The following is a 16345-nucleotide window of genomic DNA, read 5'->3' on the forward strand; positions in this document are numbered from 1 at the left end:
AAATTGTGAAGGGTTTAAGGAAAGAAACTGTTTCCAGAGGCTGTTGGTAGAGGTTTAAGCTGATTGAGGAAAAAACAGGCGACGCAAGAAAAAGCTTTTTGCACTGTCAATGATCAAAATTCTGAATGCACTGCCTGAGATGGAGTTGGTTATAGATTCAATGGAAGCTTTCAAAAGGGCATTGGATAAATACTTGAAATAGTAAAAATGGGGGATGTGGCAGAATAGCTGGAGAGGGAACTAATTTGTTGCTTTTTGAATGAGCCAGTATAGACTAAATGGGCTGACGGGCCTCCCTTGGTACCATACCGTTCTATGATTCAGTGGCAGGTTTGTGTTTTGGCTTGAGGTCCTTCAGCAGGATGAAGGGCCTCACCCAGCGGGTTAACCGTTGTTTATCTTCCTACTACTGACGGGTGTATTTATAGTTTCCTCCATCATCACCACCACTTGCTCCTCCTGTGCCTGGAAATCCCACCACTTCAAATCAAAGCACGTGAGTCACCCATTCCCCCATCCTGATATCTCCTCATGCAGCTATGGGGCAACTATCGTCTTTTAGCACCCCTCGGAGCATCTACCTGCATTAAAAGGTGGCATTAAAACCTAATAGTCCTGACCTTTTTTCCGTTGTCTCATAGATAACATCGACGATCCAACGGGAAATTTTCGGAGCGGGCCACTGACAGGCTGGAAGGTCTTCTTGCTGCTCCTCTGTGCATTGCTCGGGATCGTTGTGTGCGGCATGGTGGGAGCTGTTGTCTTCCAGAAGCGCCAAGAACGCAATAAGCGGTTTTACTGAACAGAAACCGACACAGCGAGCCTTTAAAATGTGAAGCATTTTTTTTTCTACATGATGGTTTGTACAACACGAGGTGTTTATATCCAGGAAGGAGAATAGAGATCAAAAATATTTTCATATATTTCTATGAGATGATGTGAGGCTAGTGATGACAATGAGTAATGAGGGGAGTGAGTGGATATCACACAGCCACCTGCCCCTGTCACTTTATACCAGACAGGGGCCATGCTTCCTTTTTTTTAAACAGACATTGTTGAAAATGCATATGAATTTGTTATTTTGAAATTGTTATTTTACTAAAGATGTTGAACTGTGTCTTCTATCAATGGAACCCTTCCTGTTTTCAAATGTGCAGGCTTCAGTGTGATTGAGTACGTTTGAGTCATGCTCCCAAGGTCTTTCTATATTCTTTCATTCTGTGCAGTTGTATATTTCAATGACACCGTATTTTTCACCTTTTCTCCTCCACTCTCCTCTCTGCCAATTCTCTTTGTATGTCTCTCCTTCTCCCTACAAGCTGCACCCTGATCTTTGGAGGTGGGTGAATCAGTTTGTTCGGCTTTTTTTAAACCTTTGCTTAAATTTGTTCTCAGTCTCACTGCAGCTAATCTTTGAATTGCCTGTTGAAAGCAAGCAGGCGAGGAGATCACTGTGAACCACATCTGCCAATCTGTCAGATGCCAAATGGGTGGACCCCGGTTGTGGTTTTGAGCACTGCAACAGTTTCTTTGCGATTTGTGAGGTCACTGTTTGAAATGGTACAGTTGAAAGAGATGTGCAAGAGGCTGTAGTATATTCTTGAAAATGCTGTTTTTACCCCGTGTATGTCTCTCCCTCGGCCTCTGCCTCTCCCCCTCGGCCTCTGCCTCTCTCCCTCGGCCTCTGCCTCTCTCCCTCGGCCTCTGCCTCTCTCCCTCGGCCTCTGCCTCTCTCCCTCGGCCTCTGCCTCTCTCCCTCGGCCTCTGCCTCTCTCCCTCGGCCCTCTGCCTCTCTCCCTCGGCCTCTGCCTCTCTCCCTCGGCCTCTGCCTCTCTCCCTCGGCCTCTGCCTCTCTCCCTCGGCCTCTGCCTCTCTCCCTCGGCCTCTGCCTCTCTCCCTCGGCCTCTGCCTCTCTCCCTCGGCCTCTGCCTCTCTCCCTCGGCCTCTGCCTCTCTCCCTCGGCCTCTGCCTCTCTCCCTCGGCCTCTGCCTCTCTCCCTCGGCCTCTGCCTCTCTCCCTCGGCCTCTGCCTCTCTCCCTCGGCCTCTGCCTCTCTCCCTCGGCCTCTGCCTCTCTCCCTCGGCCTCTGCCTCTCTCCCTCGGCCTCTGCCTCTCTCCCTCGGCCTCTGCCTCTCTCCCTCGGCCTCTGCCTCTCTCCCTCGGCCTCTGCCTCTCTCCCTCGGCCTCTGCCTCTCTCCCTCGGCCTCTGCCTCTCTCCCTCGGCCTCTGCCTCTCTCCCTCGGCCTCTGCCTCTCTCCCTCGGCCTCTGCCTCTCTCCCTCGGCCCCTGCCTCTCTCCCTCGGCCCCTGCCTCTCTCCCTCGGCCCCTGCCTCTCTCCCTCGGCCCCTGCCTCTCTCCCTCGGCCCCTGCCTCTCTCCCTCGGCCTCTGCCTCTCTCCCTCGGCCTCTGCCTCTCTCCCTCGGCCTCTGCCTCTCTCCCTCGGCCTCTGCCTCTCTCCCTCGGCCTCTGCCTCTCTCCCTCGGCCTCTGCCTCTCTCCCTCGGCCTCTGCCTCTCTCCCTCGGCCTCTGCCTCTCTCCCTCGGCCTCTGCCTCTCTCCCTCGGCCTCTGCCTCTCTCCCTCGGCCCCTGCCTCACTCACTCGGCCCCTGCCTCACTCACTCGGCCCCTGCCTCTCTCTCTCTAAGCCTCTGCCTCTCTCGCTCTCTGCCTCTCTCTCTCTCTCTCTCTCTCGGCCTCTGTCTCTCTCTCTCTCGGCCTCTGCCTCTCTCTCTCTCGGCCTCTGCCTCTCTCTCTCTCGGCCTCTGCCTCTCTCCCTCGGCCCCTGCCTCACTCCCTCGGCCCCTGCCTCACTCTCTCTAAGCCTCTGCCTCTCTCGCTCTCTGCCTCTCTCGCTCTCTCTCGGCCTCTGTCTCTCTCTCTCTCGGCCTCTGCCTCTCTCTCTCTCGGCCTCTGCCTCGCTCTCTCTCTCTCTCTCTGCTTCTCTCTCTCTGCGTCTCTCTTTTTCTCTCTCTCTCTTTCTCTTTCTCTCTCTTTCTCTCTCTCCTCTCTCTTTTCTCTCTCTCTCTGCTTCTCTCTCTCTGCTTCTCTCTCCCTGCTTCTCTCTCTCTCTCTCTCTGCTTCTCTCTCTCTGCTTCTCTCTCTGCTGCTTCTCTCTCTCTCTCTGCTTCTCTGTCCCTGCTTCTCTCTCTCTCTCTCTTTGCTTCTCTCTCTCTGCTTCTCTCTCTCTCTGCTTCTCTCTCTCTCTCTCTCTCTCTTTCTCCCTTTTTCTCTCTCTCTCTCTCTTTCTCTCTCGTATCTGCTGTTTTCCAAACATGCAACTTGTTAAAGCCCCATATGCTCTACTGGGCACTCTTCCTTGTCGCTGTCATTACTGTCTTCTAATTGTGGTTCATCATATCAGCTCCTGCCTTGCCCAGGACCTCAAAACTGTGGAACTCCTCACCTCCTGCCGTCTTCCCTCCAACAATTGCCAGGCCTTTAAAACCCAAGCTGGCACCTGACCACTGCTTTCATTTACCTCATCTCTTTTTGGCTTCAGTGTGTGGTCATGCGCTTTGGGCCTTAGTTTGTCACCTCAGCTTAAAAATAAAATTACAGATCCTATCTCATCACAAGACTACATTTTATGTAGATATAAAATGACTCTGTTTTCAGACTCTGGATCTACACGAGCTGCTTTATTTGTCTGTCAACAGCCTGGTTAGCTTTTGAAGAACTAATACATGTTCTTAATTTGCACTATTCTGTGGTGGGGAAGGGGGGTTTGTGTTTCACCTGATGGCTTCTTCAGTGCTGGGTGGTTCACAATTGCTTTACAAATTGGACTGTGGCTAGAAGATTCTAAACAATGGGATCTGAAGACTGTTTAATGTCACTGGGGAAGAGCATAAGTTGTATTCATGTGACAGAGTTACAATAATGTAAACTGGAATGTAAGGAGCAACTTTGTGTAGTGGGTGCTGTTAGAAATAAACAACAATAATTTATTGCTGCCTTTTGCCTGGAGTCTTTCTTCCCTCTCTCCCAAAAAAGCTATATCACAATTTTATAAACTTATTTCCATGACAACATCAAGCGCAGAAAAGTTCACTTGCCCATGTTCCTCTGAGTTTCTCAAACTCTTCTCACTCGCTCTTTACGTTGGCCCCTGTTAGAAAGTCAGTGTTTGTGGATACAAGGATTCCTTCAAAGTCAGATGTTCGCTGGCAATTGCTGTCCAGCCCACGCTGCCGGGAGATGAGTAGCCGAGAGAGAGATAGAACAAAGAACAGTACAGCACAGCAACAGGCCCTCCAAGCCTGTACCGGTCATGATATCACCCGTGGCCAAAACCCTCAGCACTTCCTAGTGCCGTATCCCTCTATACCAGGGGTGGGCAAACTTTTCCGTGCAAGGGCCACATTCAGAAATTCACAATTTTAAAGGGCCGCATAGTATATTAATTAATAGTCCCGGTTGTAACCAATTAGCGTGCGGCATATACCTCAGCGCTTCCCCCGGCGGCATCCTGCCTTTAGCCCTCTTTTTCTCTACTTTTCAAAAATGGCGCTTCACCCGGTTATGATTCTGGGCGCCTCATATAGAACATAGAACAGTACAGCACAGAACAGGCCCTTCGGCCCTCGATGTTGTGCCGAGCAATGATCACCCTACTCAAGTCAATGTATCCACCCTATGCCAGTAACCCAACAGCCCCCCCCCCCCCCCCAATTAACCTTATTAAAAGAAAATTATTATTTTTTAAATTTAAAAAAATATATATTTTTTTTTTAATGACTTGATCTTGGTGGGCCGCATAAAGACCTTTGGCGGACCGCATGAGGCCCGCGGGCCGTAGTTTGCCCACCCCTGCTCTATACCCATCCTATCCATATGCCTCGATATGTCTTTTGAACAGCCTCCCTCTGTGTAAAAAAAAAACCTTGCACATCTCCTCTCAACTTTGCACCATGGACCTTAAAATTATGCTCCCTAGTGACTGACCTCTCCACCCTGGGAAAGAGTGCCTGCCCGTCCATGCTATCCATGCCTTTCATAATCTTGTAGACCTCTATCAGGTCCCTCCTCAACCTCCGTCGTTCTAATGAAAACCGTCCCAGTCTGTGCAGCCCCTCTGCATAGCTAACACGCTCCAGACCAGGCAACATCCTGGTTAACCTCTGCACACTCTCCAAAGCCTGCCCATCCTTCTGGTAGTGTCTTGACAAGAATTGTGCGCAGTATTCCAAGTGCGGCCTTACCAACATTCTATACAACTGTAGCATGACCCATCCAATGAAGGCAAGCGTTCCATATGCTTTCTTGACTACCGTGTCCACTTGTGTTGCCACTTTCAAAGATCTGTGGACCTGTATGCCCAGATCTCTCTGACTTTATATTCCAAGGTGTTTTGCCATGTACTGTATATTTCCCCTCAATGTTAGATTTACCAAAATGCATTGTCTCGCGTTTGTCAAGATTAAACTCCATTTGCCATTTCTCTGCCCAAGTCTCCAACCTATCTATGTCCTGCTGTATCCTCTGACAATCCTCAACACTATCTGCCACTCCACCAATCTTGGTGTCATCCACGAACTTACTAATCAGACCAGCTACATTTTCCTCCAAATCGTTTATGTACACTACAAACAACAGAGGCCCCAGCACCGATCCCTGTGGAACACCATTTGTTCCAATTAAATATCAGGAGACCAAAGCCATATGAATACTTTGGCTATAAGAGCAAGTGACAGGCTGCGAATCCTGCAATGGTCTGAAGTGTATTTGTTTCAACGCCAGAAGGAGAGCAGGTAAGGCAGATGACCGTAGTTCATTGGTACTTGGAACTATGATATTGTGGCTATCACAGAAACGTGGTTAAAGGAAGGGCAGGATTGTCAGTTGAACGTTGGAGGATATAGATGCTTCAGGAGAGATAGAAACAGGAGAGTGTAGTCCCATCCAGCCAGATGGTGCAGAGGTATTGGAGGAAGATGGTGTGGTGAACCATGCCAAAGACTGCAGACCGGTGAGAAAGATGAAAAGGGATCGGTTACTTTTGTCACATTACCCACTGGATGTAATTTGTGACTTTGAGAACTGTTCTGTTTGGCTACTATATTGGAGTGATTCAAACATGGCGTTCTGGAAAAGAGGGACATAGGTTTAGGAGGGAACACTTTCGAGGCCTGAGAGGAAAAGAGAGGTTGGTGATTGGGATGGTAGTTTGCAGGAACAATGGGGTTTTTATTTTCTAGAGATTGGTACTGACTGCAGATTTGAAGGCAATAGTTGAAGAGAGAGAAAATGTGTCTTTTGTGGAAGCAATTTTCAATGTGGCAAGGAATTGATACCAGATGCTAACATCCTATATTTCATAATGAAGATGGGATATTCATCATGAGGCCAGCACTAGCTTTTTGAATGAGCTGTCAAATCCGTCCCTTTCTCCTCTTTCCTATAGTCTGGCAAATATTATATACTTAAATATTTATCAATCCCCTTTTGATAGTTTCTTAAATGAAAAAGCTACCACCATCTTTTCAGACGGTGAATTCCAGATCATAGACTTAAATATTTTTAAAATTCTCTATCTCCCCTTTGGCTTTTCCCCCCAATTATCATAAATCTGTCCCCTCATTACCAAGTCAATGAAGCAATCGTTCTCTGTCCAACCCACCAAAGTTCCCCACCCCCTCCCCCACCTCCAACGCATAATTTTGAACACCTATTAAATGTCCACATAACCATTTAAATATCCCTTGTATAACTGAGACCACAGTTGCCATGTTAGTGCACTGAAATAGGAGCTTTCATACAGCAGTAATGTGTTTTGAGTCCTGCTGCTTTTCAATCTGCTGACAGTCTGCAAGCAGAAGGCACCCAATTACCAACAGTTAACCTCCTCTTAACCTGTCTGTCGATTCACTTCAACCCTGTAGTCGTTCAGTTGAACAAATGCCTTCTGACAATTTGATCCTTTGTATCCTTGTGAATTTTTTTTGTATCAAATTAAGCCTTGCCTCGTAGTGGGCTGACTATCTAAGATTACATACCCCACCCTTCAAAAAAAAAACTACACTGAGGCTGGAGGATTGGTTGCTGGGAGCAGAGACTCTGCAGGATTTACTCTATTGCTATCTCAGCTTCAGAAACAGCAAAAAGACATATCAGAGTCCACGCTCACAATTCAGCCAATAGACCCGAGTTCAGGGAGCACATGGCACCAATTCTCCCACGATTGTGGATTGCGCAGTGACGACGCATCAGAGTTCAGGAGGTGAGCAGTGCCAGCTCTCCCAAGATCAGGGAATGGACAGTGCCAAAGCGTCTGAGTTCAGGGGACACACAGCGTTAACACTGCTGAGTAGGGAGTGCTAACAGTTGAGTTTGGGGAGCACAAAGCACCAACACTCTGGTTCTGGTAACCTTCAGTGCCAACATCACTCAGTTGAAGGAGAGCACAGTGCCAACACTCGAGTCCAGGCAGTGCGGGATGCCAACTTTCCCATAAATGAAAATGAAATGAAAATTGCTTATTGTCTCAAGTTGGCTTCAAATGAAGTTAGTGTGAAAAGCCCCTAGTCGCCACATTCTGGCAACTGTTTGGGGAGGCTGGTATCGGAATTGAACCCGCGCTGCTGTCCTGCCTTGGCATAATCAAGAAGTGAGCAGTGCCAACATGTCCAACCAATCAACGTTGGTGTTTATTCGGCACCTGAGCCTCCTTCCAGCTGATTTCATCTAATCAACATACCACAGAAACATTGAAAATGTACACAATTTACAAGGAAGACGATCCCGTTCCTGGAGTGGCAACAGAGAACTGAATTATCAGGAAATGTGAGAATCGTCAGCTTCTTTACTTCAAATATTCAAACCAATGAAAGGTTAGGATTGATATCAGGACATTATTCACTGAATGATCAACATTTATCTCCTGGGTGGGAATGAGTCAAGGAATGTGGAATAATTTTAAGGAGCAGTTTGATGCTGCGATGGAGTCAGTAGGGAACATTAGTGAATGAGCTAGAATGGGTGGGAAAACCTCATTGCTCCTTTTTCTTATCTTGCTATTTTTTGAAAGACTGAGCATTTATTGAATACTTTGGAAATTTAGCAATTAATCATTTGAAGGATACTGAAGCCTGGAGGCAAACTGATTTCAGGGGATTTGTTTGAATCCTTGTGAAATAAGTTTTTTCTCCATATTCACTGAACAGGACATCAGCCAACTCCATGATTCATCGTGAAATGGCTGAAGGTACTTGGCTACTGTGCTTTGGCCCTGACACTATTCCAGCAATAGTACAGAAGACTTGCGGCACCTCTAGCTGAGATTCGAACCCAGGTCCCCAGCGCCGTAGGCAGCAATGCTAACCACTATGCCATCCTCACCCCATTCATTTTTTTATAAATGTTTTTTATTCAGTTTTCATGTTTTATATTGAACAAATTACAAATTGTTAGAGAGAGAGAGAAAAGAAAAAGAACACGCAAAAATTAACATATATATTTACAGGTAAGCATCTTCGTAATAATAACTGTGGCCTCCCCCCTTTAGCTGGCATACATATTTTACATTCCCCAATATGGCCGAGGCACATGTTTATTGGCATTTATTTACAGTTTGGTTATGGGCCTTAGCTAGCCATCAAACCCCCATAACGAACCCGTAGCCCCCCGATTCCTATCCATTTTCCCCTGATTCTTGGCCGCCCGACTATTCTTCCTCTTCTTCGTTGGCCACAAACAGGTCCCGGAACAATTGCATGAATGGCTCCCATGTTCTGTGGAAGCCGTCGTCCGACCCTCGGATGACGAATTTGATTTTCTCCATTTGGAGAGATTCCGAGAGGTCGGACAGCCAGTCTGCAGCTCTGGGCGGTGCTGCTGACCGCCAGCCAAACAGGATTCTACGACGGGCGATCAGGGAGGCAAAGGCCAGGGCGTCCGCCCTCCTCCCCAGGAATAGATCTGGCTGGTCTGAAACCCCGACGACTGCCACAATCGGGCATGGCTCCACCCTCACCCCCACCACTTTGGACATAGCCTCGAAGAAGGCTGTCCAGTACTCCACAAGTCTGGGGCAAGACCAGAACATGTGGGCGTGGTTGGCCGGGCCTCTTTGGCACCGTTCACATCTGTCCTCCACCTCCGGGAAGAACCTACTCATACGGTTTCTCATTAAGTGGGCTCTATGTACCACTTTTAGTTGCGTCAGGCTGAGCCTTGCGCACGTGGAGGTGGAGTTGACCCTATGCAGTGCTTCGCTCCAGAGTCCCCACCCTATCTCCATCCCCAGGTCGTCCTCCCATTTCCTTCTTGTTGCGTCCAGTACGGTGTCGTCCCTTTCTACCAGTCGGTCATACATGTCGCTACAGTTCCCTTTCTCTAGGATACTTGTGTCCAGTAGGTCTTCCAGTAGTATCTGTCGTGCCGGTTGTGGGTACGTCCTTGTCTCCTGTCGTAGGAAGTTTTTGAGCTGCAGGTACCGTAGCTCGTTCCCCCCAGCTAGCTGAAATTTCTCTGTCAGTTCGTCCAGTGTTGCAATCCTGTCGTCCGTGTATAGGTCCTTGACTGTCAGTGTCCCCCCGTCCTGCCTCCACCTTTTGAAGGTTGCGTCAGTCAGTGCTGGTGTGAACCTATGGTTGTTGCAGATGGGAGCCTTGTCAGACATTTTGGTCAGGCCAAATTGCTGCCGCAGTTGGTTCCAGGATTGGAGGGTGGCTGTCACCACTGGGCTGCTGGAGTGTTTTTTGGGTGGGGATGGGAGTGCTGCCGTGGCGAGGGCCCGGAGGGAGGTCCCCATGCAGGAGGCCTCCTCCGCACGCACCCACTCGGCTTCTGGCTCCTGGATCCATCCCCTTACTCGCTCGGCTGTTGCCGCCCAGTGGTAGAATTGTAGATTCGGGAGGGCTAGCCCCCCCCTGGATTTTGTTTTTTGTAGGACCTTCTTTGGGATCCTAGCATTTTTACCCCCCCCCATACGAACGCCATGATAAGTTTGTCCAGAGCTTTGAAAAAGGCCTTGGGGATGTAGATCGGAATGGATCTAAACAGGAAGAGGAACCTGGGCAGTACGTTCATTTTGATCGTCTGGACTCTCCCCACGAGGGAGAGCGGGAGTGTGTTCCATCTTTGCAGGTCCTTTTTAACTTCCTCCGTCAGGCTGGTGAGGTTCCATTTGTGGATCCCTTTCCAGTCATGAGCTATTTGGATCCCCAGGTAGCGGAATTTGTGTCGGGCTTGTTTGAACGGCAGCCCCTTTAGTGCTGCTGCCCCCCCATCCTTGCAGGTGTACTGGGAAGATCTCACTTTTGCTCATGTTGAGTTTGTAGCCCGAGAAGGCTCCAAACTCTTTCAGGAGCGCGATGATTCCGTCCATGCTGCTTTGCTCACCCCATTCTAATGGTGCTTCCAGACCCTGTTTCCTTCCTTTCCCCACGACCGAAATGTCCAGCCCGTTGAAGAACTGTTTCATCCCCGGGTCCCCCTCGGCAGCGGGAGGGGTTTGGATTTGGTAGAAGGCCTCAAAGGCTCCATTGAGTTTTTCCAGCTTGGCTGCTAGTCTGCCATTGTTGTCCCTGACCTGTGCTATTTCCCTGGTGGTTGCCTATTTCCTCAGCTGGTGGGCCAGCAGGCGGCTGGCTCTGTCTCCATGTTTGTAGAACGTCCCCCATGCCTGGTGGAGTTGGTGTACTGCTTTCCTCGTGGACAGCAGATCAAAGTCCATTATTAACTTCTTCCTCTCCGGCAGTAGTTCGACGATTGGGGATGCGGAGTAGAGTCAGTCCACCTCCAGGATAGAGTCGACCAGTTGTTGTCTAGTCTCCTCTCTTCCCTGTCTCTGTGTGCTTTGTATGCGATAGTTTTGCCTCTAATCACTGCCTTCAGCGCCTTCCAGAATGTGGAGGGTGAGACCTCCCCATTCTGGTTGTTGGTAACGTACCTGTCTATGGCTTGTGATATCTTTTTGCAAAATGCGTTATTGGCAAGGAGGGTCATGTCCAACCTCCCTGGGGGAGCGTTGGGTCCGACCTGCCTCCGAACTCACATCCACGTAGTGTGGGGTGTGGTCGGAGATTATGATTGCGGAGTGTTACGCTCCTATTACCCCTGAAAGCATCGCTTTTCCAACTATGAAGAAGTTGATCCAAGTGTAGATCCTGTGTTCCTGGGAGAAGAAGGAGAGCTCCAAGTGAATGGGCTAGGGTCTGGCAGATGGAATACAATGTTGACAAATGTGAGGTTATCCATTTTGGTAGGAATAACAGCAAACGGGATTATTATTTAAACGATAAAATATTAAAGCATGCCACTGTTCAGAGAGCTTACAACACCAGGTTAAAGTCCAACAGGTTTGTTTCAAACACGAGCTTTCGGAGCACGGCTCCTTCTTCAGGTCACCTGAAGAAGGAGCCGTGCTCCGAAAGCTCGTGTTTGAAACAAACCTGTTGGACTTTAACCTGGTGTTGTAAGACTTCTTACTGTGCTCACCCCAGTCCAACGCCGGCATCTCCACATCATGACTGTTCAGAGAGACTTGGGTGTGCTAGTGCATGAGTCACAGAAGGTTGGTTTACAAGTGCAACAGGTGATTAAGAAGGCAAATGGAATTTTGTCCTTCATTGCTAGAGGGATGGAGTTTAAGACTAGGGAGGTTATGTTGCAATTGTATAAGGTGTTAGTGCGGCCACACCTGGAGTATTGTGTTCAGTTTTGGTCTCCTTACTTGAGAAAGGACGTACTGGCGCTGGAGGGTGTGCAGAGGAGATTCACTAGGTTAATCCCAGAGCTGAAGGGGTTGGATTATGAGGAGAGGTTGAGTAGACTGGGACTGTACTCGTTGGAATTTAGAAGGATGAGGGGGGATCTTATAGAAACATTTAAAATTATGAAGGGAATAGATAGGATAGATGCGGGCAGGTTGTTTCCACTGGCGGGTGACAGCAGAACTAGGGGGCATAGCCTCAAAATAAGGGGAAGTAGATTTAGGACTGAGTTTAGGAGGAACTTCTTCACCCAAAGGGTTGTGAATCTATGGAATTCCTTGCCCAGTGAAGCAGTTGAGGCTCCTTCATTACATGTTTTTAAGGTAAAGATAGATAGTTTTTTGAAGAATAAAGGGATATTAAGGGTTATGGTGTTCGGGCCGGAAAGTGGAGCTGAGTCCACAAAAGATCAGCCATGATCTAATTGAATGGCGGAGCAGGCTCGAGGGGCCAGATGGCCTACTCCTGCTCCTAGTTCTTATGTTCTTATGTTCTTATAACTCCTTCTCCCCTGGGTGTGTAAATCTCCATGAATCCACTGCCCCCTGGTTCCTTTGCCGTGTTTGATTTCTTTCCTGATTTGGGATTTGATCCGTCTGTCTGTGGGTCCTGTACACAGTTAAAGTCTCCCCTCGTGATAAGTCATTGTGTGCCTATGTCTGGAATTTCTGCCATGGTCTTTTTAAGTAAGTCCGCATTATCTCAATTGGGAGTGTACACATTTACCACGAGCACTGGTGCCCCTTCCAGGACACCACTGACCATGACGTACTATCCCCCTGGGTCCGTAACTGTCCTCATCATTGTAAACACAGTTCTCTTATTTAATAGTATGACCACACCCCCCAACCCCCCCCCACCCCACTCTCGTCCCGTAGCAGGAATGATAAGTCTGTCCCACTCAGCTCTTTCTTAGGCAGCACGGTAGCATGGTGGTTAGCATAAATGCTTCACAGCTCCAGGGTCCCAGGTTCGGTTCCCGGCTGGGTCACTGTCTGTGTGGAGTCTGCATGTCCTCCCCGTGTGTGCGTGGGTTTCCTCCGGGCGCTCCGGTTTCCTCCCACAGTCCAAAGATGTGCGGGTTAGGTGGATTGGCCATGCTAAATTGCCCGTAGTGTCCTTAAAAGTAAGCTTAAGGGGGAGGTTGTTGGGTTACGGGTATAGGGTGGATACGTGGGTTTGAGTAGGGTGATCATTGCTCGGCACAACATCGAGGGCCGAAGGGCCTGTTCTGTGCTGTACTGTTCTATGTTCTTATGCGCAATCGGTCCTTCTCCCTCAGGTGCTTTTCTTGGAGGAAGACTATGTCGGCTTTCATACATTTCAGGTGGGTGAGGTCTGTGGATCCAGGTGACTAAATTGATAAGTGGTTTCTGTCCTCCACCCCTTGAGGGATCAACCATATTTACCTTGTGGATGAGCCCCTGCACCCCAGGTTTTCCCTTTGTTAGGGGGCAATCCAAAATGGCCGCAGTCACCGTACTCATCTTGAGGCCGGGCCCCTGTGCTACAGGGTTTCCCTTTGTCCAGAGGGCACCCAAGATGGCTGCCAATCTGTGTACACTGTGTGGGTGAGCCCCTGCACTCGGGGTTTCTCTTTGTCTGGGGACTCTCCAAAGTGGCTGTTTGCAGTGCCTCTTTGTTCCTTGCTGCCATGTGCGATCTGCAAAGCCAGCCCAGCACCATTCCTTCTCTCTGTGCCCCTGTTATCCCCATGAGTGTTTCTATCTTCCCCCTTCCCACATTATCCCCACCCTCAGTCTCTCCCCCCCCCCCCCGTTTGTGGTGTTCAGGGCCACCACTTCGCTCATACTTCCTGGAGCCAGCTCACCTACTAGTGTGGTGTTCCCCCTCCTCCTTGACCACTGCGTTTCTTTATTTCCCCCTACCTTTTGTCCACCCTTTCTGCACTCTGCTGTTTTCGCCCCCTCCTTTCTGGGTCTACCATTCAAAGTGAGGTGGTACAGTCTCGCGCAAGACGGTTTCACATTGTCCCAGTCCATTGGGGCACCTGGCTCAGCAACAGTTTAGTTGCTGTCTTCCCAGCCCGTGTTTGTGGACAAATTCGTCCCTGTCTGCCAGTGCAGTGAAATAGTATTCACTGTCCCGAAAATCACCCAGAGCTTGGCTGGGTACAGCATTCCAAATTTTACACAGTTCTTATGAAGGGCTGCCTTGGCCCCATTGAACTCCGCCCTCCGTTTGGCCCCAATGTCCTGGTCCACCTGCATTGGGTGTCCTTCCCAGTTGCAGGATTTTGTCTACCTGGCCCAGTTCAAATTTTTTCCTGGTCCTGGTACCGGTGCAGAATTGCAATGATGGCCCTCGGCTGATCCCCGGCTTTGGGCTCTGGCCAGAATGACCTGTGAGCTCTGTCTATCTCTGGCGATTTTGGGAAGCTGACTCGTCCCACCAGATTACCAAGCATTTGGGCCATGTACTCCATGGGGTTCCTGTCCTCGGTCCCCTCCGGTAGGCCAACTATGCGGAGATTCTGGCGCCGCAACTGATTTTCCCGGTCCTCGACTTTCCCCTTTAGTGTCCCTTGTGTCGCCACCAACCTTGCTACTTTGGTTTCTAAAGGGGTGATCCGGCCACTCTAACCGGTCGAGGCTTTCTCCAGCTCCTTGATTGTAGGGTCTTAGTCTCCAACTGCCTTTCTGCCTTTTCTAGAGCTCGTTTAAGGTAATCAGTGCCTCCGCCACAGCCATCTTCACCATTGCCCTCATGTCGACGGGTATTTTCTCCCGTTTTCAATCGGTTATTTTCAGTTTAGAGTGCCTGATTCCAAGTTTTCAGGAGGAGAGCCACGTTTCGTGAGTCCGCTCAGCACATCCCCATCACTGGAAAGACCAAAGCTCCTGCTACATCCATGATTGTTACCATCTGGAAGGACAAGGGCAGCAGATACATGGGAACACGACTGGAAGTTGCCCTCTAAGCCACCCACCATCCGCCATTCCTTCACTGTCACTGACTCAAAATCCAGGAATGCCCTCCCTAACAGCGCTGTGGATGTACCTCCACCACATGGACTGTAGCGATTCAAGAAGGTAGTTCACCACCACCTTCTCATTGGCAATAATAATAATCATCATCATCATCCTTTTAAAAATAAATTTAGAGTACCCAATTCATTTTTTTTTTCCAATTAAGGGGCAATTTAGTGTGGCCAATCCATCTAGCCTGCACATCTTTGGATTGTGGGGGCAAAACCCACGCAAACACAGGGAGAATGTGCAAACTCCACACGATGTAGAAATGCCGGTGTTGGACTGGGGTGAGTGCAGTAAGAAGTCTTACAACACCAGTGATGGAACTATCAATTCAGCGAACACGTGTAGTTGGATCTGAACAGAGGCTTTAATACACTTACAACAGAGCCAGCCTATTCGTTGTTGAGCTCCAGATGAAATGGGCAGGCTGGCTCTAAGGCACTGATCTTTATACATCGGTCCCAGGGGGAGGAGTCCTGGGCGGAGCCAAGGGAGGAGCCCAGTACAAACTCTCGTGTACTCCCAGAGCGACTCCCCCTGGTGGTCGGATAGTGGAACTGCACTTACAATGGTGGATAGTGAACATATATACACGGAGTTATATTGGCAACTATATACAGCATTGATCTTACAACGGGTAGATAACGAACATATATACATGGAGTGATATTGGCAACTATATATAGTGTGAATCACATTCATCACATTCACCCCCTGCCAACCCACTGCGCCACCGTGCTGCCCCCATCATCATCATAGGGATGGGCAACAAATGCTGGCTTAACCAGTGTCGCCCACATCCCATGAATGAATTAAAAAGAACTTGTATCATGCGCTGAGAAATTACACATTTAAAAGTGTTTTTGTAGATTCATGTCATAGCAAAGCTTCAACATTTGCCGTATCCCATCTGAAAAATGTTCCAAATATTTCACAGATAATTAATTACTTTGACATGTAGTGACTTATGTTAACCAATTAGCACCTTGTGAAATGGCTGGAGTGTTGAATCATTTTAAGGCTTTGGGTTGGGTTGGGGCAGCTCATTTAATCCTATTCAGATCAGTTTGTTCACAGACAAGGCCAGAAAAGGAGTCAATGGATGTCGTTCAAAGAATGTTTTCCTGAAATGAAATGATTGTTTGGCCCAACTCTATGCCAAAATATCTTGTCTAGATGGTGTTGAGTGTAACTCATACAAAAGGGTATTAAGTATATTCTGTTACTTTGCTAACTGATTTCTCAATGTCCATCCACTGCTGTTAGTGAAAAGCTGATTTTTACAGAATGGCCTACCATTTAATTAACTTCAGCCTGACAATCCTCCAGAATATTTGCACTCACGAAAATAAGGCAATTTGGGTAGCCCTACTTTAATGACTCCACCATCAGCTCCAGCTGTCAAGGCCCTAAGCTCTGGAATTCTTTCCCTAACCTCTTTTTCACCTTTTATTCACATGTCCTAATATCTCCTTACGTGTCTGAGTGTCCGGTTACACTCCTGTGAAGTCCCAGACTCTTTGCTACATTAAAGGTGCTGTATAGCTCGGAATCGGAACCGAAAGTGTGGGGGCCATATCCGCAGCTAAAGCTGCAAGAGGCACTCCGGGGCCCTGCCAGCCCCTTGCAGGTACAT

At 48.8% G+C, this 16345-nt stretch overlaps 1 protein-coding gene across 1 annotated transcript in view; it reads left to right on the top strand.

Moving 5' to 3' along the window:
* The window catches only part of lman2 (lectin, mannose-binding 2), an 82113-nt gene extending 80357 nt beyond the window's left edge, over positions 1–1756 (top strand). The window contains exon 8 of the mRNA XM_038795254.1: positions 642–1756. Coding sequence (XP_038651182.1) covers positions 642–802 — 161 coding nt within the window. The 3' untranslated portion in view covers positions 803–1756. The remainder of the gene's footprint in view (positions 1–641) is intronic.
* The last annotated feature ends 14589 nt before the right edge of the window (positions 1757–16345 follow it).

Source organism: Scyliorhinus canicula, chromosome 4, assembly GCF_902713615.1.
Source record: "Scyliorhinus canicula chromosome 4, sScyCan1.1, whole genome shotgun sequence".
NCBI lineage: Eukaryota > Metazoa > Chordata > Chondrichthyes > Carcharhiniformes > Scyliorhinidae > Scyliorhinus > Scyliorhinus canicula.